The 22625-nt window shown below is 50.1% G+C and overlaps 1 protein-coding gene across 2 annotated transcripts; it reads right to left on the bottom strand.

Annotated features, from left to right (window-relative positions):
* Window positions 1-43: 43 nt before the first annotated feature.
* CD34 (CD34 molecule) lies at window positions 44-12416 on the bottom strand. Of its 2 annotated transcripts, XM_086627426.1 has the most exons (10): window positions 12338-12416; window positions 12070-12075; window positions 7095-7210; window positions 7040-7058; window positions 6045-6328; window positions 5877-5954; window positions 3329-3476; window positions 2973-3013; window positions 2012-2176; window positions 44-235 (listed from the first exon to the last, which is right to left on the bottom strand). In XM_086627426.1, exons 1-10 carry the CDS (start codon window positions 12414-12416, stop codon window positions 44-46), a joined length of 1128 nt encoding a protein of 375 aa, XP_086483552.1. The 2 variants fall into 2 exon arrangements, with proteins under 2 accessions (XP_086483552.1, XP_086483550.1); XM_086627424.1 differs by lacking the exon at window positions 12070-12075 and having other exon boundaries at window positions 6045-6307; window positions 7040-7210.
* Window positions 12417-22625: the final 10209 nt, after the last annotated feature.

The following is a 22625-nucleotide window of genomic DNA, read 5'->3' as shown; positions in this document are numbered from 1 at the left end:
CGCTCCCCTCCCAGCCGGCCGTAAGGACGCGCTTCGCCCCGGTTCACATCTCGGTGTCGGCGGGGCTGTGCTGCCGGCCCGAGTGGCCGTTTTTGGAGGACGCTTGGCCGGTCCCGTTCTCCTGAGTCCCACCGTTGAGGTTTGGCTTCTCCTGCAGCTCGGGTTGCTCTTGGGAGGGCATCATCAACATCGTGTTTCCCTGGCTACCGTTCTCCGTGTAATAGGGGTCTTCAGCCTAAACAGGGACGTAAATGACAAAGGCAGAGTTAGGGAAGGGAAAGGGCTGACACAAGCGGCTTCGATTGCAGGCGGGGGCTTGGCTGCCCGCCTGCGCTTCCTGCACAGGAGGGACAAACAACTGCAGGCATGGGAACCTGCTCTCGCTGATGGGAAGGGGAGCAGAGGGCCTGAACCATGCCGTGGCAAGATGAAGCAAGGAAACGAGCCAGGAACGGCTTTTTTTTCTCCTGGACCTGAAAAAAGAAGCTGTCAAATTTTGTTGTTTTCTCATAACCAGGTTTTGGAGCTGATCCTGCCTTGAGTTTGCAAAGCTACCCCGTGATAGACCACCTCTGCTTTCTGCTTTGGCCAAGTAAGAAGCACCATTGCACGAAAGCTATGGAAGTTGCCTCTTTTTCTTTCCCCGTCCTTCTTTCTTCCAGCCTGTCAAGAGACACATATCTCGCAGCAAGGTGCTGGAGGAAGTGCAGGACTGCACTCCAGCAAAGAATCAGAATCATAGACTGGTTTGGGTTGGAAGGGACCTTAAAGATCATCCAGTTCCACTCCCTAACATGGGCAAGGACACCTTCCACTAGATCAGGATGCTCAAAGCTCGTCACCTCTATTGCTATAAGGAGCAAACGCCTCTGGAGGATCCAGAGCAATAGCAGAGCTGCCTCCATCTCCCCATGTGTCAGAGCGTGGCAGGTCTGGTACAGCGCAGCGGGTGCTGGTGGTCCCAGGCCATGGGTGGCAATTGCCAGCTGGTAGCAGATAGCCCCACTCCTTGTTTGCTCAGCGACATCCAGCCCCATCGTTTTGCTCAGCCCCTTTGCTGACACCCCTGTCTGTGGCAGCGAGGTGGCTGTGCTGGACACATCTCACCTAGAAACCGGATTGATGCTGCCGTGCGTTTACATGGGCAGCTCCCAGCCACGCATTTACGTTGCCTTTCACGTGCTGCCAGCAGCCAGGAGATGGTAGCTGGAGGCAGTGGGCTCGGGAGCCCGAGCTGCTGTGTCCCTGGCTCTGACACATGCACTTGACTTCCCATCTGCATGTTTTGAGAGCGTTCTTCCTGGCTCTAACGGCTTCCCAAGACACGGCTGTTCACGTGCCCACGAGCAGCAATGGGGGAAGAGCCTGGTCCATCCTCGCTTTACAGAGGGCTCACATTCCCGAGAGTCACTGGTAGGGAAGAGTCCTCAGCGCTCAGCCTGCCTGGAAAGGGGAAAATGGAAATAGGAAATTTCTTTCTCTTTCTTTCTTTATATGTTTTATTGCCATCACTTGTTAAGTGAGGGGAGAAATAGCCTTTATTACAGCATCGGTACAAGACAGACATAACTCAAACGCAGGGAATGGAAAGTTAAAGGGTGTCACTTCTAATGACAAATTCGTAAGGTTTCGGTGTCTCTGGAGGGGTCTTGCTGGATGAGTTCTTACTGCTGAGCAAAAATAAGTGTTAGACCTAGAAGTACGAGCGAGAAAGGGGTGGTTTTCCTGCAGGAGCAATCAGCTAGGAGTTAATTTTAAAAAGGCAAGAGAGGTTCCCCCTCACCCTGTACAGTCTGGCCTCCCTGCTCCTGCCCTTGGGGCTGTCCCGGCCCCGGCTCCCAACACCCCAGGTGCCCACCGAGCCGTCCTGTCCACCTGGGGACACACACGGGCTGAGGGTACCATGCTGCGGGGTGCGGAGGGAGCAGCCCCCTCCTCTCCCACCCGGGCACCCCTGCCCACGCCGCCGGACCCCTCTCTACCGGCTGCTCTGCCATCGGTAAGCACTGACCAGCCGCTCTCCCGCCGGGCTCCAGCTCCGCCGCTTCATCAGGAAATATCCAGCCAAGCCCAGGAACGCCAGCAGGAGTCCAGATGTGACCAAGGCGATGAGGGTCTTCTGAGAAAAGTCCTGGTGGTTCCTCACGCTGCCCCGTTTAAGGGATTTTATTCCAAACTGGGGGAAAAAAAACCCAAACAAAACAACACCAAAGAGAGCTGGGAGTTTGACAAACAGGAAACATGTGCATCTGCTGAGCAGGCACCGGGCTCTGAAACAATGCTGCTCTTCACCTCCTCGTTAAACCACTCGTAAACGGGGCTGGGCTTGGCTGCCCAAGCTCCTGGGCTTTGCTGCCCAAGATCTCGGGCTTTGCTGCCCAAGCTCCCCAGGCTTTGCCCTTGCCCCATCAGCTCGCACATCCTCGTGGTCTCATTTCCATCCCGGTGTCTCCTGTGGCACAGGGATGTTTTTCTGCCTCGGACAAGAGCGCTCAGGCCCCGAGATTTGGGGTGTCTGTGCAGCTGGAAGCTCTCTGCGTGCTGCTGCTGCAGCTCCGCTGGCTGCCGTTGGTACAGGCACCTGGAGCTCGGCTTTGCACGCTGATGGCAGCCTCGGTGGAGTGTGGAGAGGAGGAATTAATTGATGTCAGCCTGGTACTTTGAAGCAGCAGAGTGCCAATTATATCCTAAGAGTTATTGTTGGGATCTAGGCCTTTTTTAAGAAAATACTACAGAATTTTGCAGTGACTATTTCAAGCATTTCTGCCTTCGGCGGTTGTACCGGTGCTCTCACGGTGCCTCGCTGCACGTCTGGTGCTTGGCTCCAACCATCTCATGTGCCAACGCTCAACAAGCACCTCGGAGACAGAGGCAGGTTCAGGTCTCAGCCTCAACTGCCCGTCTAGAAATCTCCTTTCTCCAGCCACTCAGACCACCCATTTTTTCCAGATGAATTTGCTTAAGGAATTTACCTTTTCCCACTGAGACTCCTGGAGCATATCCGTAGCAGGATCTGCAGGGTTTAAGAGAGAAGAGGCACATTAAATAAAGGGTCATGCTACAGCCAATACCAGCATCAAAGAGCCCGGTCGTTGCTGGACACGGAGGAGCCGTGAGCCCCTTGGCTGCTCTGGAAGCAGCGCCACGGCTCCACGGATCTAGGAAGATCCCAGAAAGAAGAGCAGCAGTTGCAGAGAGAAGCCTCCTGCCAGGCTGTAGGATTCGTGTCCCACAGCCTCTCCCCACAAACAGTCCCCTCTCCCATTGCCCCCATCGAGGTCATTATCCAGCAGTATTGATGACAGCCAAAGGAATTAGCTCCACTGACCTCTCTCACCGACGAGGATGAGGAGCATACAGTCACGGTCCACCTCGGATTTGGCGAGTTTAATCTGGCAGGGGGAGGGAACACGGCGGGTGCCCTCTTCACATATTGCACTCCATAAGGCCGATCCCTTCCTCTCTAAAAAATGTTTCTGCAAAATTTTCAAACAAACAGCCGTTGAACCAACCAAACTGACTAATTCTCCAATCTCTGATGCTACTGGTAGTGTTGTGCATTCACCCTTTGTGTTTTGGTGGCTTAGCTGAGCAGAAGCAACAAGAAGTGACAAGCAGCGCTGGGCTGGTGTCAGCCTTTCACCTCCCACTTCACTGCTTTGAGCCCCAGCACCAACACCTAGAAAAGTGAGATGCTTATTTCTTGTTCCTTAACTTACAGAATAAATTAAATGAAGATATTATTAGCAACTCTTGCAACAGGCATTTAAACAAAGCTAAACTTAGGATCTGAATTGCATGGCAAGTCTCTCCAATTTTTGGACTGAAACAGTCGCCTGAAGAGCCCTATTGTTTCAGAGTCCCAGGCAAGGGCTGGGAAAGGAGGGAAATAACAAAGAAGCATTGAGCCTTCCTGTTTAGGAAATGTCTTCAATGTTTTTGCTAGGTTGCTGATCAAAGGCTAGGCAAAAAAATACAAATTTCTCACATTTTAGAGCTGAATTGACTCTTGGGTGGAAGAGGAAGAGGAGTGAGGAGCTGCAGCCTTTCCCTTCCGCGGGCCAATTTCTGTATCAGACAGGACAGGCTTTCTCCTCGGGTCTATTTTCAGCCACAGTCAGGCTTGGAGACAGAGCCCACAGTTGCTAAAAGACGTTATCAGCTTCCCTAACATCCTCCCAGCTGGGGACATCATCTGAGCTGCGGCCGTGGCCACCCCCTCGAGACAGAGACCGGCTCCAGCTGAATCCCCCGTCCTGCCCCTACTTCCCCCTCGCTCCCAGGACGTACCCACCACCATGGGGCTGCGAAAGAGGAGAAGACCCTCTTGCCTTGCAGCATTGTGTGGAGCCGGGCAGCTCAGCACCGTCCCCTCTTTGCCTTAGAACCGCCTCAGCATTGTGCTCGCATCGCCACGGCCTCTTACCATACAAAAATGCAGAAGCTTATCCATGGGAGAATAACAAACAAATCATTTTCAGCTGTTTCTGTAGAGCTTGGCTTGGGGTGAGAAAGGCTAAGATGGAACAAGAGCCCCAAGTGTGTCTTTTCCTTTCTCTGCTGTGGAAAGAACTCATCGGAGTGTCAGAATTTCCCTTTGCAATTAGCAGCGCCGGGTGCCAGCATATTGCTCATGGGCTTTGGGAAAGGGCAGCTGGAGAGCGAGACACGGCACCGTCCCTCCTATCTGCGCTCCTCGCAGACACTCGTATCTGCTTCCCAGTTGAGGCACGGCCCAGCCTGGGCTGGTTTTTCCCACCCGAGGAGGAGGCATGGGAGAGGGGTCCCGGAAAACCGAGGTTGGAAGTGGGGTAGCGTGAAACGGAGGGAGGGTTTAAGAGTACGTGCCATTAGGTACGGCTCTATGGGATGTTCTGTATGGCACATATACATCCGCTTGTGTAGGTGCAGGTATGTGAGGTGGGCAGGATGTGCAGAAAGGCCGTGTCCGGAGGGGCCGTTACCCACTAGATGGCATCTGCGATCACAGACACTCGCTCCCGGAGGAGTTTCCATGGGAATTCGTGCTCAAATGCAGTTGCCGTAAACAGGAGCGAGCCTAAATGCCATTTACTCGCCGATTTGCAGAGGAAAGCTAAGTAAGAATTCACTCGTCCTAAGTGGCGGCAGCACGGCCAACCAGCAGAAGTGAGATTAATCCTTGTCGGTTCATAGCCAGGGCATTGCCAAACCCACAAGATCCTGCACCATCCGGCCTCTGCTGCAGGTTGCACCTCCTGTAGGAAAGGTTTCTTTCCTGCCACCCACAGTGATGCCTCAGCTGGACCCTCCTCTGCTCTCACAAATGCCTCATTTTTGGTGCACAAGGCAAGGGCAGGTGCAGAGAGCCTGGGGCTCCCCTAGGAGTCTGTGCAGATGGGGACACTGGTCTACCACCCGTGCTCCTTCAGATGCCCTGTTTTCTTTCCTAGGCCAGTTGGCAAGAGAAGAAAAGGCAATCACCTTCCCAACAGGGGAGAGGAAGGAGAAGAACAAAGGCAATTTCCTGTTAAACATGGAGGGAGATCCTTTAGAAGCTAAACTGACCCCAGAGCTTAATCATGAAAAAGAAGGTTTTACACAACCAGAAGGTTGCATTTCCCCTGGGACTGCTGTGATCGTCCCTTTGGGATCCTCCTGGGACTGCTGCGATCATCCCAACCTCCGTCAGTGTGGCACAGCTCAAGTGCTCTGCCCCAGGGATAATGGTGTGAGCTCCCCACCCCAAGCCAACCCCCCAGGTACGGTGGGTGACCCCATCGCTGCAAGTCTGAGAGTGCTGCAGGAACCTGCCCTCGGCTGTTTGCTTGCAGCCCCCCTCCTCCTGCATGTCCCCCCCCCTCGGAGACATGTGGCCGCCCGGGGCTGCAACTCACGCAAGTGCTGGACTCGTTGAGCTGCAAGCAGATGGCTCCAGTGTCACTCACTTCTTTGATGTTGTGGCATGTGACGAGCTGGAAAGGAAAAGCCACAGTGCTGGCATCAGTGAACAAGCACAACCTCCTCGTGGTCCCCCAGCCCGCGGTGCCCAGCCCTGTGCTCACCTTTGGGCTGTCCCTGCCTGTGTGCAGTGTCGTGGTGGCAGCCGAGACAGGAGGATGCCCCAAGGTGGCAGAAGAGCTCGTCAGGTCTGGCATGGACCCGGGGGTTTCTGCCATCGTGCTGGGTTGTGTTGCTGGGCTCTTGGTTGTGGAGACCCCTTGGCTCGTGTGGGATGGGTCCGAGAGGGTGCCCAGCGGCTGCGTGGGGGCTCGGCTGGGCTGCAGGCTCGTCTGCTGGGTGCTGAGTGCCAGGGAGGTGGGGCTGGCTGCCAGGGACACAGCCGCACCTTCGGGTTTGAAGAAATGCCATGGAAAGGGTCCATGAGAAAGCCTAAGTCCTCTAAAATCAACGCGTGGCATTGCGATGACTGAGGTACAATATTGATCTGTCACAGCCAGCGGTACCAAACCGCGCATTAGACTTGCTTCAGCTCCCTAATTGTTACATGTGCTTCATAACCTGTTTACAACGGGCTAATTTCCTGGGCATACGCTGCACCACGCCAAGGATGCCATTGCCCAACCTCCTCTGCATCGCCCTCGCGTCCCTTGTGACCCGGAGCCTTCAAAAAGATGTTCTGGTTTCAAGCAGCACAAGGGAAAGGCACCGTGCGTCTGCGCAGGGGTCGCTGCTTCACAGCCCGCCACGGCTCCGGCCGCTCACCGTAAAGGCTGGCAGACCGCTGCTGGGTGCTGTTTGCTGAGCAAAGAATAGGTATGTTGGGGTGAAAAATTAATGAATGTTTTGTCCCATCATCTCTTGGCTGTTTTCAAAAGGTTGGGTCTAAGCCACCCCTCCTGAAGCAGCCTTAGGTGGTCCCAGGTGGGACTTTTTGGGCAAGATTAAAGCTTTTGACTGTGTCATCTGGCTCACTCTTAAGAGCACAACCCATGCACCGATTGCGTGGTTTCTTAGGACAAGCCTGCACGCTTAATAAATCTGATTATTAATGCAAATGCTACTGGGAATCATGGGGGGGAGCAAGGGGAGCAATTACCGGACGTCTCTGCCATTGGCTTGGCACTGCTGGAGGCTCTGGTGCCTCCAGGGACTCCAGTGGTTCCAGTGGCTCCAGTGGCTCCAGTGGCTGCCGCGCTGCTGGTGCCTCTCTGTTCTGTGGCCAGGGCTGTCGGTGTGGGGGTGTCTGTTGGGTTCCCAGAAGCATTGCCTGGGGGCAGAGGAAGGTGTTAGGGGCTGCCATCCCCCCATCCCAGTCCCAAGCCCCCGAGGGTCCCTGCAGGCAGGGCAGGGAGGTGTCAGCTGCTTTCACAAATTCACTTTCTTCTTGCCCCAAAAATGAGGCTGTGGGAGAAGCTCAGAGACTGAACGTTTCGGGTGGGCCAGTGCCAACCTTGGGCGCAGCCCTGGCAGAGGCTCCGGGGCTCTGCCCTCGTCCTGCCCCATCCTCGGGCGCACCGAGGGGTGCGCGAGGCTCTGCACAAAGCTGGATTTCAGAGTAGGTTCGGGTTATGATCCTGGGAGGAAAGACTCAGGCCTTGGAAGAGATGGCTTGTGCGCCTCAGGAAAAACGAGTGGGATTTGCAGTTGCAGGCACAGTCTCAAAGTAAATAGAAACATTCCCATTGGCCTGGGATCAGCTCTGACTCATGAGCGAAAACATCTTTGGAGGTAAAACAGAATGTTTGGAGAATGGTTTGCTGTTCTAACTTAAAGTTTATATATTGCTTCCTGGTGTGTTACAAAGATGACACTTCCAGCTTTTCCTTCTGAAATTAACTATATGAGTCAGTGCATTTTTTTTTCCCATTTCTTAACCGTTTCTATTCTTAAGGTCTGTTTCCACTTTTAACAAACAGCTTCAGTCTCTACTCCAGGGCTGTTGCTGTTTAAGATTCTTATCCAGACACTAAAGAGAAAATCATACAAAATACGTTGTTTCATTTGTATTTCTGCCCAGGGGACCCCGAGCTCCAAGAAAAGTTACTTCATCCTTCCAAACAACCCGTGGAGATGGAGCGGCACCAACAGGTCCTGATCGGCCACGCAGCACCGGCGGGGCTGGATGCACCCACTGCCAGTTAAACATGCGTTCATGTGTTGTGCACTGCAGCATCCTGCACTGCAGTATCATCCTGGCAGGAATTTTTCTACATCAGGATGCTTGTACTTCGCTGGAGCAGGTCCAGAGAACCTGGACGGTTTATGAAAAGCAAAGTCCAAGACCACCACTGCTCATTTTGGCAGTGGGTGGCAGCAGGCAGAGCTGCTCAGCTGTCCCTGCAGCCGGTGGGTGGCTGTACTGGAGGGTGCTGAGGGGGGGATGCACCCCAGCCTCAGACCACAGGGCTGCTTGTGCTGACACATCTCATCTCATCCCATCCAATCCTGTCCCATCCCATCCCACGCCATCCTGTCCCATCCCATTCTATTTTGTCCCGTCCCATTCCATCCTGTCCCACTCCATCCCATCCCATGCCATCCTGTCCCATTCCATTCCATCCCATCCTGTCCCATTCCATCCCATCCCGTCCCAGCTGCAGCTGCTCCAGGCGTTGGAGCACGAGGGAAGGCAGGGGCCCTGCCGAGGGCTCCGTGCAGGTGTCTGGAGCTGAGATTTGGGTTCTGGCACCAATTTTATTTAAGGGAGAAGTTTCTTCTCTCCAAGACAATTTAGTTCCAACTGGTTAAATCACCAAGTTTTTCTGATGGATTTTAACAAATCAAAAGCAGGAGGCGTGACTGCGTGCCCAGAATAATGAGCAGCACGAAGTTAAATCCACGCTTGGCATGCAGCTTTGTGTTTGCATGGATGTTAGTGGGAAGCTCTGCATCACTAGAAGAGTGTAGCGCCTGGACTTGACCTCCCCAAGTGCCACAGCCACCCAAGCACCTTTGAACTATTCCAGATGTTTGTAAAGCACCAGAGGTATTTCTAATCAAAGTCTTTTCACCACTGAATAGCGTAAGTTGAAGCCTGGATTATTGCTCAGTGTAATTTGCAAGAAGACTTGTCACATAGTATTTCTTTTTTCGGTTTTATAGAAAACATGGCTGGGTTTTTTGAAACCTTAGGACTCATGAGATAAATAATGATCCAGATGTGAGCTGGATAATCCATATGGTGCTCTGCTAAAGTGGGTCATTTATTGCACCATACATTTTTACTAGCTTTGCTAAACTTTGACAATTTGTTAGTATTAAGGGTTTGAGAGTTTAAGCCAAGCCATTTATGAACCTCAGAGAAATCTTCACCTGGCAGTGTTAGCACATGCAGGAGCAGAAGCACAAAAATTCGTGAAAGAAAACTGTTGTTCACAGTATCTATTGTGTTTACCTATCTCACTTTTAAAAAGCAAATAATTCTGACTTTAAAGATATCGTAATAACAGAGCTTGGAAAGGATCTCAGCTTAAATAAAATTAAAAAAACCAACATCATAAATGTTAAAGTGGTTGACTTGGTCCAACCCTCATCCCTGAGCACTACAGCAGGACCAGAGAAGGCAAAACTCTGCAGTGGCAAAGACTGAGGAAACAGGAGGAAAGTTTCCATAGTTCATGCCCTGCTCTGCCCCCGCAGCGAATCCAACACGGGGGTCTCTCCCCTGCACCTCCATCCCTGCAAGGTGGAAGGTGCATCCCAGGGGAATTCCCAAGACAGTAACTGCAATTACGTGCTGACACTGGCTGATACACCCCGTTACGGAACCCCTTGGTAAACCTTTTGCTAACTGGGCGCAGAAACCCTGTGCCAGGACAGTTTCTCCAACTCTTCTCCGTGTTTAACAAAGTCTTTTTCCAAGCTCAGCCCCCAGGGCACCAGAGGCTGCAGCTGAGCTATGGCAAAGCACTGCAGGTGAGCTGGCACCGCGGGCACCACGGCACCGCTGGCACACGAGGGCACGGAACGGCGGGACGTGGAGCTGCCGTGGAGCCGGGCTTCCCGCAGCAGCTCCTCCGAGGGCTCCAGCCTGCCGTACTCACGCCTTTCCAGTCGTGCTGCTCTCAGCCATGTGGCAGGAATTCAAGCGGGTGGAGCCCTCTTCCCTCTGGAAATATCTGATAAAAACCCCTTCCCTCCCCCTTTTCCTTCTCGCAGACAGGATATGGGTGTGGGGCTGCAGTCACGCAGGGCAGGGGGCTGTGGGGACCCCCCCGAGCCCCCACGCCAGACCCCAGCTGCTGGACCACGGGTTTTCTCGGGCTGGGGGCCTCTCCGGCAGCGGAGCGCTGCTCGGGAGCCCGGCACGTTCCCGGGGACCGAGGTTGCTCCTGGCTTGCACCGTTACGATGTGCAGCCGCCTAAAGGACGTTAAACTCAAGTGGCTGTGAGTTTTAAAGTGCCTTTTTTCTTCCCTGATTTTTAGAGCTTTTCTACATCTTGTGAAAGGCACAGAGGAAAGAAAGGTCTAAAATGACAAGAGATTTAAAAAAAAATAAATGAAGTTTGGCAGAGATTAATAAAAATGGTATAAAAAAGAAAGATAAAAGTTTTTTTTTAAAAGAAAGTGTTTGCCTTAGGTACAAATAGGACAGATACTCTGTCCATGTAAGTTTTGGGACAAGCACATGGTTTATCAACACCCAGTTTTGCCTCCACGAGCCACTCACAGCGTCGCACGGGCGGAGGGTTCTGGAGCGGCCCCGGAGCATCAGCCAGCTCCGTGGACCGGGGGCGGGTGTAACCTCACCCACGCTCATCCCAACTCGGCGGCTCCCCAAAGGATCAGCAAATCCCAGAACGGAGCGTTCGGGATGCGATCCGCTCCCCGCGAGGCTGGACAAGGCTGCCCATCACTCCGGGTCAGACTGTGGTCAGCAGCCACTGGGTACCAGCTGCCATCCTGCCCACGCTGTGTCCACACGTGGCACTTGCCCAAGACCTGCACCTGGCCCAGCAGGGCACGGGTTTGGTTTTTTTTTCCCCTGTAAAATGCGTGGGTTTAGGTGAAGGTGTCCTGGGGGCAGGGGGAGGGTGGCTAACCCACCCATGGCAGCACTGCCAGGAGCAAACCTGGGCAGAAATCCCCCAGAATTGGGATTTCCATCAGGAGTTGCCCAACTGAAGCCATCACTTAATTCACTCGGGCTTCCCAACGAGGTGATGAGCACCCTCTGGGTGCCCCAAGGATGGGCTCCCTAGTTTTCCTCTGCTCTGCACAGCCCCTACACTGAACAGAAATACACCCCCTCTTCTTTCCAGCAAGTGCTGATAAAGCCCTTTAATATCCCACAGAAACGTGGAGCATTGGCTGTGCCGGCAAAAGCAATGACATTTTGCAGCATTAAACCCCCCGTAGTTTTGTCTTCACAAAAGCAAAGCTTTTTATCACTTTTGTATCCCTTTTGTGTCCCTTTTGCTTTGTACTACAAGGAACTCAGGTTTTGCGTTTCAAGTAAACACTTTTGTCTTACACCCTCGCTTGCTCCTCGCTCCAGCCCAACCAGGCAGGCCTGGATTTCACTTGAGAAGCTTTTGGGTTTTTTTACCTTCTTGTAAAATTAACGTAGACTGGAGGGTCAGGCACAACGGCTCGGGTGAGCGATATACCTTGGCAGCAAGGGGAACATGAAAGGAGCACCGTGAAACAGTAGAACAAAATACAGCAAATTCTTTCAATAGATCCAGTCGCTCACGTTCGTGTGAATAAGGAAAAATTACGTTTGAGGAGACACTCGCGGGTTCCTGGCTCCTGTCCCAGCACACTGTGCAGCACACAGAGTGCTGCTTCACTTTTCTTAATCCCTTTTTATTACTTTATGGTTGTTGGGTTTGGGACAAAAATGATAATATTCCCCTAAAATATAACCCTTTATAAAGTACCACCTAGAGAAAATCTCTGTATTATTATTCACATTTTCATGTGATGAATACTTGAAGAGCTGGAATAGGAGATTTTAATATTAATGGAGATTCATTGGATTTTCAGAAAATGTTTAGTTCCTACCACAAAACAAAAGCCAGCCTAATTTACACCGATGCAGGCCAAGAAAAGTCTTGAACTGTGGCTGCACTCGCTGCTTTTAATGCTGCATCTGCAGCCCCGTTTGTTATCTGTAAGATTACCAGGAGCTCCTACATCCTGCCTGCTCTCCCTTCCAAACCAGCTCCGTTTGCAGCACAGTGCTGTGAGCGTGTGGGCCGGGATGCTCGGTCCAGTGCTGGGCTGTAAAACGTCCCTGCCATCTTCTTTATGCCAAATTGCAAAATCCACTAAACACTCCTCCACAGGCATCCCCCCCCCCGCTGCTATTTCAGAAGTTATAAAGAAGTTGCCCCGTGCACTGCTGTTCCTCAGCGCGTGTCACCCTGGTGTGCTGCAGTCAGTACTCACCGGACAACTCCGCGACACAGAACGCGATCCAGAAAAGCTGCCTCCACTTCATCATTTTGAAACTTCCCAAGAACAGCATTCCTGCTCTCAGCTCCCTCTAAAACTGGATCTGGCAGTGACAGCTCTTGGGTTTTCAGTCCTGCAGCAGCTCTGAGCTCATGGAGCTTGGTTTGCGTTCAAGCCTTTGAGATCACTCGGTTGTGGGGTGGGTTTCTCTTCAGGGGTTGTGCTTATGGTTCAAGACTGCGAGGTGGAGTTTCTCCGACTCGATTTCACAGTTTTATATAGTTCATGGCAACCTCACTATCACTTAGGTAATTTTCTCCTCCCCACTTTCCTGCCAGCGCTTCAAAACAAACAAAGGAGCAACCCTCTCCCCAGCAAAGGATCCCAAAGCCTCGCTGGGTTTAACTCTTTCCTGAGAGCTGCTTGCTTTCCCATTAAAGTGCAGGCAGGGACACGACATGCTCCAGCTGGAAAGAAGGATTACAGTGGAGTCTGCTGCTAAACTTCCCTCAAAACAAAGTTAACACAATCTGATGAGATCAGGGAAGTGGAGAAAGCCCAGGTCCAGCCACCGCCGGCGAGCCCCGGGCACGGTCCCAGGGCTGTGCTGTGGCCAGTGCCCTGGAAAGGGGAGAGCTCTGAAAACTGACTTCAGAATCGGAAATTTTCTCAGCAAATTAAGCAAGGAACTCAAGGATGCGAAATCATCACTGACCTGAAGAGAAGTAACTCCATTAACTTCACTAAATTGACTTTGGTCAAACAGCGAGCACGAACGGAATGGTTTAGAGAAGGTCTGGGGGAGAGAAAAACCCAAAGGCAAAAACTTCTGCATAAAACCTGGAGCAGAAGAGGGACTTGAGACTAATAAATAACTTCCTGGAGCTCATTTCTATTCAGAACGCATTATAGAAACATTAAAACCAGTATAGAAATACTGACTTCAGTTTTATTACCAGGCTGAACTTGACCAAGTGGAAATGGGTGGCCCTGGCTCTCCGGTTCTCCCGTGGTTGCACCTCAGGCACATGAGGGACCAGCTTGGGAAACAGCCAAAGGATGCTCCGCAGCAGGCAGCAAACAGGGCTGAGTGAATACAGCCTAATGGGGCCCTGGGAGACATGAGTATCTCCAAAATTATTGTTTGCAGGTTTTTAAAAATTAATTTACATTATTATTTTTTTAGAATTTAAAATCATTTGATGTTTCCATTTCTTGATTTTTTTTGTCTGGGGACACCAAAGGCAACAGAAATGTCTTAGCACTCATTTTGGTGATAAAAAAAAAAAAAAGAGAGGATCATTTGGGAAACTAAACTCTAGTTACGTCCAAATTCTTCCTTTTACAGCTAAAGGATGCGGTCACTGAAGGAGTCATTGCTAACAGGAAATCAAAAATAAGGGGCCAGGAAAATAGCTATGGAAGGACGGGCAATGAAGCACTTGCTCAGTGTAGCATCTCTTTGTGGATGCGCCCACTACGCTTCCACAGTCGTAAGTCAGCAAAAGGATTAAAAGACAGAAAAAAAGATGGGGTAGGATTATGTACAAAGCAACCCCTAAATAGCAGTTTCAGTACACACATTTATTGGTACGACAAAGTTCCAGTAACTTTTGTTTTTAGCATAGGACAGGGTTCAGACGAGATGATGTTTAAACGTCCCTTCCAGCCCAAACCATTCTGTGATTCTATGACAGGAAAACATCTCTGGGAGGAAACATCTGTAGCTAAGAAATGCACTGCAACATCTATATAAAGATTTCTATTATGTCCAGTAATCCATTACTGAATGACAGAGCCACACAGCTCTGTTAAAGACCAAAATATCCCAGGAAAATATGGTCTACAACACGGTACAAAACCTGAGTGTGGCCAGAACCAGGCTGCCTCCAACAGCTCCCACCAGACAGTTTCCCTTTTTCCTCTCTCAAACACACACACACCCCTTGGGCAACACGACTCAGTACATAACACAGGTCTGCACATAGAGCAGTTGAGAAAATACATTCGAAAGATGAAATGAGGAAAGTAGAGTGAGACAAAGGTCCTATTTAAATCACAGGTGTGTGTTGTTTTTTTTTTTTTTTCTATTAAAGTGAGAATTTGGGTGGAATAACACAACTAAAAATAAAAGTTGAAATTTCAAAGTACCAGCCACTAGGAAGACAGAAGACCATCTGGTGAAGACCAACATCCCATTACACTGAACAGAATCACTGAATGTTAGGCATTGGAAGGGACCTCAAAGGATCATCTAGTCCATCAACAGCATCAAGAAAAGCTGCCGAGCTACATCTGGCAGGACAGAGCTTGGGACCACGCTTGTCCCGGGAAGGCAAAAACCTTAGAAAAGCTTAGAAATTTTATTTCAATACTAAAAATAAAGCAAACCGTAGGAACAGAGGAAAACAAACCAGCATTCTTCCATGCTGCAGAGCGAAAAGGTTACATAGAATTAAATGCAATTAAACAATGTCAACAGCCAAGGTGCACACATGGCAGATGCCTCCTGGTCATCCCTTCCGACCCCGGGGCCAGCTCAGCTGCCGGGGCAGCGCGTGCCAAGCCCCTTCTTTGCACAGGAGCTGCAGGTTTGCTCAGGACCACGGGCTGGTGCAGCCCCATGGTGGGTCCCCACCGGTAGCTGGTCCCTCTGTGCCCCCCAGCCCCTCCTGCCTGCCCCAGGGGCTCTCCCCTCCGCCCTGCCCAGTTTCCTGCCATTCTCCTCCAGCGCTGCTCTGGGCTCCTGAATGAAAGAAACCAACGGAATCATCCGGGTTTGGCCGCCGGTTTGATTTCACCTTTCAAAAACAAACTAAAAATAGAGAGCTGGACTAAAAATAGATGATGACCAGGTCTGGCAGACAGCGAGCAGGGGAAGCTCATGGGTTTGGTTTCCAGTGGAAGTCGGGCAGCGTCTAAATGACATTCCCTGTGGCAGAGATGTAGGGGTTCATTAACGCTTATGTCCAGCGTGTCTGAGCACGTCACTTCACGCCTTGGGGCTCATTTTGGGGGAGTGACTCAGCTAAGCATGGCACAACAGGTAAATCTAACATATCCTCAAATGAAGAGCCAGGGAAACCCACCATCAGCTGCTCAATCAGATTATTCTTCAATCAAAAGCACTGTCTGCAGAGGACTTTAGAGGAGAGACCTGAAGATGCTGCCACCCATCCAAGCACTCTGCCTTCTGAGCCTCCGCCGTTCCTCCAGTGCAGGCATCACCATGCTCCCGTCAGGGCACGCATGGCAAAGGGCAGTGGCAGCAGGACCATGCCCACACTCTGGCACAGAGGGACCCTGCCCACTCCCTGGCACAGTGGGACCCTGCCCACCCCCTGGCACAGCGGGACCCTGCCCACCCCCTGGCACAGCACCGCCAGCCACGGGGCCGGGATGAGGCTGACCCACCGTAACCAGGAGCAAGTTGGGCTTTGCTGCCCGATGCCTTTCGCAACCATCTTTCGGAGCTGCTGTGGAGTGGGCAAACTCTTCGGCTCAGGGGGGTGTATGTATGTGTGTGCACATCTCCACGCATATTCCAAACACTCAGAACATCCAGCTGTCTCCAGGTTCTGCAGTTATTTCCGCCTGTTTGTTGAACGAGCGGAAGAGAACAACTTTTTATGTTGATATGACTCTCCACTGAAACCTCTGTTTAAAAAGTGTCTTGAGCACGTTGCAAACAAACACTGTGGAATTATTTCCTCCTTTCAGACCCCTAACAAATTCTTACAGTTAAAAATGTAAAGACCAAACCAAGAAACATGCACTTGAATTATCTTGAAGCAGTCTCTATCAGCTGTATGAGGTCAACAACAGCCCAGCCAATTTCAGCTAAACATTTACAGGATCAAGTGTCCAAATTTCAAACAGCACGGTGATGGAGGCTAGTTCACATAGGCTGGGAATTTGTCCAAGTATTTAAGGGTGATTTAATTTAATTGTGAGTGATGCAATAGACATATGGCTAGGAAGTCATATGCCAGGAAACATGTTTTCTATAAGTATTTTAGCAGGCAGATGGCATACAATAGTTTCGGTGTAGTCATTTCCCCGTCTCTTAAAAGTTACTATTTTGGACAGATGAAATAATTAGGTTCCCACCATCCTCCCAAGACACCAGCACTGCTGGCCCAGAGGATGTGCAACGTTAGAGGACTATTTCTGTACAAAACCCCATCAAATAAATCAAACCTTACGCTCAGCTCTCCATTGCCATTCAAGAGTTTCAAAGAGCTTAAATAACTTTCCCACTTAAACGCTAAGCGAGTATTAACGCTGCACAGCACTTCCACCGCACGGGCGGGAACAGAGGCACGTGGAAGCACTTGGAGCAAAGCCACACCACAGCCAAACCCCAAAAGCCAAAAGTTTTGTGTCTCAGCCTGAGCAACCAAACGGCACCACTTCCCAGACGGACCAACGCTTTCTGGCAATCACAGCCGATCTCCTACGCCCACCGCGCTCAGGCTTCCGAAGAACTGCTGCGGGAGGGCCAGCTGTCGGGAGCGGTACGAGCATCCCTACGCCTGCACGGGGTGGGACAGCCAGAGCAGAGTATGAAGCTGCAAATAAGAGTATTTGACTGAAGCTTGGGTGATTTCTCCTAGTAAAGCTTCTAAGATGCTGTTGGAGCAACATCTCCTTTGTGTTAACAGGAGGCATGGGACCAAATCCTGACTGGGGCTGAGCAAGGGGAACTCCTGTCCGCTGCTAACGCAGGATACAAGCTCTCTGCTCCGAGCATTCGGCTCCTGAGGAACAAACTGACTGTGATTCATCCAAGAAAGGGAAAAGAGCTCAAAAGCTTCCCTAATATTATCCTTATCGCGGTTTCCTTAAGAACTTGTCACCTATTTGTTTGATTGCATTTGGTTTTGCACGTTATTACATTTATATTGTAACTCTTGGGGCAGGAAATGCTTCCTTTAATAGTGTTTCAGAAACTACATCCTGAGACTCCTATCAAGGCATCCTTTGTGCAGAGGCTGTTCTGGAGAGATTACTGCTGTGATTTCTACATCAGAGCTTCTCCGGAGCCATCTGCTTCTCCCAGCCCTGGAAGAGATGCTCAGCCCTGCAGCAGCCTCCCTGCGTGCGGGTGGGCACGCTGCCCGCTGGTGCAGGAGGATGCTGGACGAGACCTCTCTTACCCCATCACCTCGACTTTACCTACAACTTTAAATGAAGGTTCCCCCTCTCCTCCCATCTTTGTAATCTCAAAGGAAAACCTCCTGCTTCAGCAAGAAGTAGGCAACTTGTCTGGGCTCTTAAATTTACTTCCAAACTGAGTGCACAGAGCCTCTAATAACCATTATTTATGAAAGAATGCTGCCTTTCTACACTGCTATTTATCTAGGTGTTTGTGTTCTTTTTCTAAGTCTTATTTAAATACAGTTCTCTGAATTAAAGAGTAAATATATATATTTTTTTTTAACTTGGGCAAAGTCTTGCCTCTTCATAATCCTTGCAACTGCATTTAACGGGTGCCTTGCTATTTATTACCCCCCTGCACAGCTACTGCTTATTCATTTACACTCAGCAGAGTCATTCCTCAGAGAGGGACAACTGAAAAAAAAAAGAGTATCAGGCTTTTGATCTGTAGATCATATATTTTATTTTTAAAAGCTTTTGGAAATCTTAAAAAAAAAAAGATGTATGGTTGTTGCAACTGTAACACACTGTTAATAGAAGTGGTATATTAAAACGAATTGCTTAGTATGATTATTCCACTAAAATCAATATCTTCAAATAATAAAGCAAATACGAAGCATACACATGACTACATTCAGGCAAACCATATGGTGGATAGCTTGCAGAACAGTTTTATGCCTTAAACTTTTACTTCAATATTGTTGGTTCAAATCTAATCAAGGCTATGCTCATTTACTACCTTCTGTCTGTTCAGCACTTTGTAGGATATTACTAGGTCTTTAATCTAGTTTTAAGGGGCAGGCTACAATGTAAATCAAGTCGCTTAAGCATTTTTCCATGAAACTGTTCCCCAGATGCATATTTTCCGCAGCAATACCGGAGGCTGAAGGAGTCGGAAGGAAGTGCCTTGGAAAACAAGGCAAGAATCGGCAAAACCAGAAGCCTACGACAAGCCACAGCTTTTCTAAGTTGCAAGAAAGGGGGGGCCTACATGGGAAGAAACAAACTCTGGCACAGGACGGGCAAAGAGCCAGAAAATGCTCGGCCGGAGCCGCTGGTGTGACCTGGAAACTGTTTGCAGCACATCGAACACCGCAGGCAGGAAACCACTCCAACTGCCCCAGCACAGGAGCTAAATAAAAACCTTTGTTGTCTTTGAAAGCAATTCCTCTTGGCTTTGTGACGGAAAGAAAGAGATCCGTGGGGATGATATCTCACCACCGACCAGACAGAGAGCGGTGCCAGAGAGCTGTGCAGCACCAGCGCATCGCGGGCAAAGGGCTGGTGGGCAGGCATCAGCTCGCAGCTCTGCGAGCAAGAAAAGGCAGCAAGAGCAGTGAAAACTGTCCGAAACCTCTTTCAATTAGTGCTTTTGTCAGTGTGAGAGAAGTGGCTCTGACCAAAGTCATGATAACGCCTTGGAAAGAGCAAATAAGCTAATGGTGCACCTCAACAGGACGCGGCCGTACTACTTCGGTCTGTGCCAGGCACAGTTGCACACTCAGAAGTGTGATTTTACACAGCTCCTGTGGTGTGCTGAAGTGAGGAGATATCCTCAAGATCTGTTTTTTTGTGTGTTTTTCTGGAAATATGCCCATTTGTTTGAATATGCCAACAATGACAGGTAGCTGCAGCGGTATAAGAAAATGAACAGGAGGGGACAGAGATGAACTAGTCATATTTCTGTTGCTATCCATCACTACTTTTGGACTGTATCAGAGTCTCATTAACCTGGCTGATTTCATTGACTGTTTTTCATTGCTGCACCATCCAAAGTACTTAACTATAATAAACAGCAGCACCACAAAACACCAATAAAAATCATTAAAGCATAAGTCTCGTAATTTAGTACAAAGATTAGCTTCTCCATCCAGATCTGCAGACTGCTGATTGCAATTTATTTCTCCCATTTATGGGTGTCATATGAACATACGACTGGATTCATTGCTCAGGCCTTCCATCCATCACCAGGACCGCAGCAAGTCCATCTTGTTGATACACCACACGAACGGTACCCGAGATATACGAGATGCTTAATTTAAACTTTAATTCCACATAAATGCTATTTGCAATACTGTTCACTTCAAATGTGATGAAATTACAGAATCATAGAATCATTTAGGTTGGAAAAGTACCTTTAAGATCATCAAGTCCAACTGTGAACCTAACACAGTGAAGTCCACAACTAAACCACATCACTAAGCACCACATCTACACATCTTTTAAACACCTCCAGGGATGGTGACCCAACCACTTACCTGGGCAGCCTGTTTCAACACTTGACAACCCCTTTGGTGATGAAATTTTTCCTATTGGCTGTTTTTATGTTCTAAATTTATTATATTTGCAAATACACTTCAAACACAGCCACCTAAGGGCTCACCTTCTTTATTCCCAGTTCACGCGGAGCGTGCTGAGCACGGTAAGTGGTTGCTGGAAGCCTGACCAGCTCCTGCCGACCATCACCCCCGCCCAGCTCAGCTGGGCACCGGCCCAGCAGCGGCTCCGCCGGCGGGCGGGGAGGTTGGGGGGCGCTCGGGGTCCGGCAGCCGGAGCCCGGGGCGATGCGGGAGGAGGATGCGGGAGGAGGATGCGGGAGGAGGATGCGGGAGGAGGATGCGGGAGGAGGATGCGGAGCGGCAGTGCCCCTCGACTGCAACGCTCCCTCCCTACAACCCCAAGCAGCCCGGTGGCTGGAGGATAAAGCATCCCTAAAGCTGCGCAGGTGCGGGTGGCAGCAGCTGCTCTCCGTAGGTGCCCGAGGTCATTGGTGAAGCAGCACGGACCAAGATTAGGGGAAAAAAAAAAAAAAAAAAAAAAAGTCGCCGTGGCCTTTATTTCCAGGGAGATCCGCCCCCTCCGCCTGTAATTTATGTAAAGTAAGTACAGCCTAAAAAGTATGGTGGTATTTCTCAGAGAGAAACCAAAACTGCAATCAGGAAATAAAGGAATGGCTTTTGCTCTGAGTAAATATCGGGTTAGTGCCAGGTGGAACTGAAGTGTCAGGTGAGATGTAAAACTCATCAGTGGCAGCAGCGAAAGGCATCTTTAAAGGCACGAGGGGAAAAAAGGACTGGAAAGGGCTCTCGTCTCCACCCTGGTAATTGCTGATAATAAAGTGCTGCTGTTTTCCACCTGGGAAATGAGGTCCCAGAGGTATGAGTCCTTCCATTTTTCAAAGGAGAGTTTGTTCAAATACAGAGACAGGAGCATCCTCAGTCATTACCAGCTCCTGCTGCTCCTGACCCACCGCACTGGAAGCCGTAGTGGCCCGCATTCAAAACATCCTTTTGTTTTGATTTTAAAGCCATGTCCTTGGTCTTGGAGGGATAAATAAAATGAAATAGAAATCTAAAAGCCACTTCTTTGGTTGTCTCCTGAAGAGAAGGATACAACAGCAAAACTATTTCAACTTCAGTGCTAGATGACCTGAAAAAATGACAGGGCTCTGCTAACAGTTATAAGCACAGAGCTAAATTCAGACACCACTTATTTATTGATGTGTTTGTACAATAGGAGTGGCTGGGAAGGCTGCAGACTCCCAGGTACCTTCTGATGGCACATAATAAGCACAGACAACACAGACCTACAGTGAATAATAGAACAAAAAGCTTCGAGGATCACTGAAAATCAAAGCGCATATGCAATCAGCTGCTATCCAGTGAAACCCCCCGGGAAGGGGAGCGAGGGGCATCTGACGAGCCCAGCTCTTGCCGTGAAGGAGGCGAGTATTACAGGACAGTTGCATTAAAATATAAACATCTGACAGTAAAAGTGTTTAAAACTGTAGTGCTATTTTACCATACAAATTATGGCCTGTCTCATATGATGCTATAGATAAGGTCCAACTAAAGAAAAAGCATAAAAAAGACATCCAAATTGTGGACACGATCCCAAGCCTACATTCTCACTACTATGATGACGTAGGGGGGAAAAATATCTATTTATGAAATAAGAAAAGATGCATTAGAAATGACCAAGATGAATAAACTTCCCAGAGTTACAGAGAGCTGACAACTGTTTTTTCCCAGAGCTACAGGAAGGATTTCAGGCCCCAGCAGAGCTTTCCAGGCACAGCACCTTTGTCATCTCCGTGTGCAGGATGGCACCTCCTCAGCCATGGCAGGGTCCCGGGCAGCCCACACGCCCAGGTGCAGCGGGGATGGTCCCAACACTGCTGGGCCTCTCTCCCTGTCCCCTCCAAGGGATGCAGCCAGAGCAGCCACAGGGCTGCAGTTAAATCCCCCCCGTTTCTGATCTGGAAATACAAGAGATTTCACACACAGGGAACCCAAAGCAGATGAGAAAAAAAAGCTTGTTATTTCCAGACCCTCTGCGGGCCTCAGACATCTACCTACCCATGTTGCTCTCCCCATTTTCATGTGTGACGGGTGTTACAGCAGGTCCACGCGCTCGCTGTGAGCCTGGGCACGGGCTGCCTCCCCGCACCAGCATCCCCAGGCAGCCCCGAGACACCTCCATCCTTCCACCCGTTGCCCACTGTTAATGAACACTGTGGTTTCTCCAATTACTTTGTCCTTTCAGATATTTTTCTTCTCAGTTCCATCAAATGCATTTCCCCCTGTGGTACCACGCTGGAATTACTGCTGCTGAAGGTCCTGACACGACGCAGAACAGCCTCCGTCAGCTGTTTTGTGAAGAGCAGAACTCTCCAATATGGGAATATTTCTGTTTTGTGTGTTTAGAAAAGCTTTTCTGCAAGGATCTCAAGCAAGAGCACCTTCATCTTGTACAGACAGGACCTGGGGATCCATTAAGAGGGGAATAAGGGGAGGCCTGGGGGGATGCTGCGGAGCGGAGCTGGGGGAGATGCCATGGTGGGGATGGAAGGGAGCAGGTCAGTCCATGCGGATGTACAAGAGCAAACAGCAACTTCAGGAGAAGGCCAGCAGCACACAGCCTCTGCAGTAACAGGAGTTGTGTTCTCCTGTCATCTCCCACGCAGGAGGAGAACCGCAACGGGCACGGCTTTTGGTGCTGCTCAACATGACTTTGGCTGGGGCAGCCGGAGCGCTGATGGAATTTGCACTGTAAGTTCAGGATGAGGAACACTACAAATCGACTGTTTTTTCCACCTCCAAGAACTTTTCCTCTGACCCTT

This window comes from Tauraco erythrolophus, chromosome 27 (genome assembly GCF_009769465.1).
Source record: "Tauraco erythrolophus isolate bTauEry1 chromosome 27, bTauEry1.pri, whole genome shotgun sequence".
In the NCBI taxonomy this organism is placed as follows: domain Eukaryota; kingdom Metazoa; phylum Chordata; class Aves; order Musophagiformes; family Musophagidae; genus Tauraco; species Tauraco erythrolophus.
Note: the sequence above shows the minus strand (reverse complement) of the source record. Positions and strands in the feature narration are given on the sequence as shown.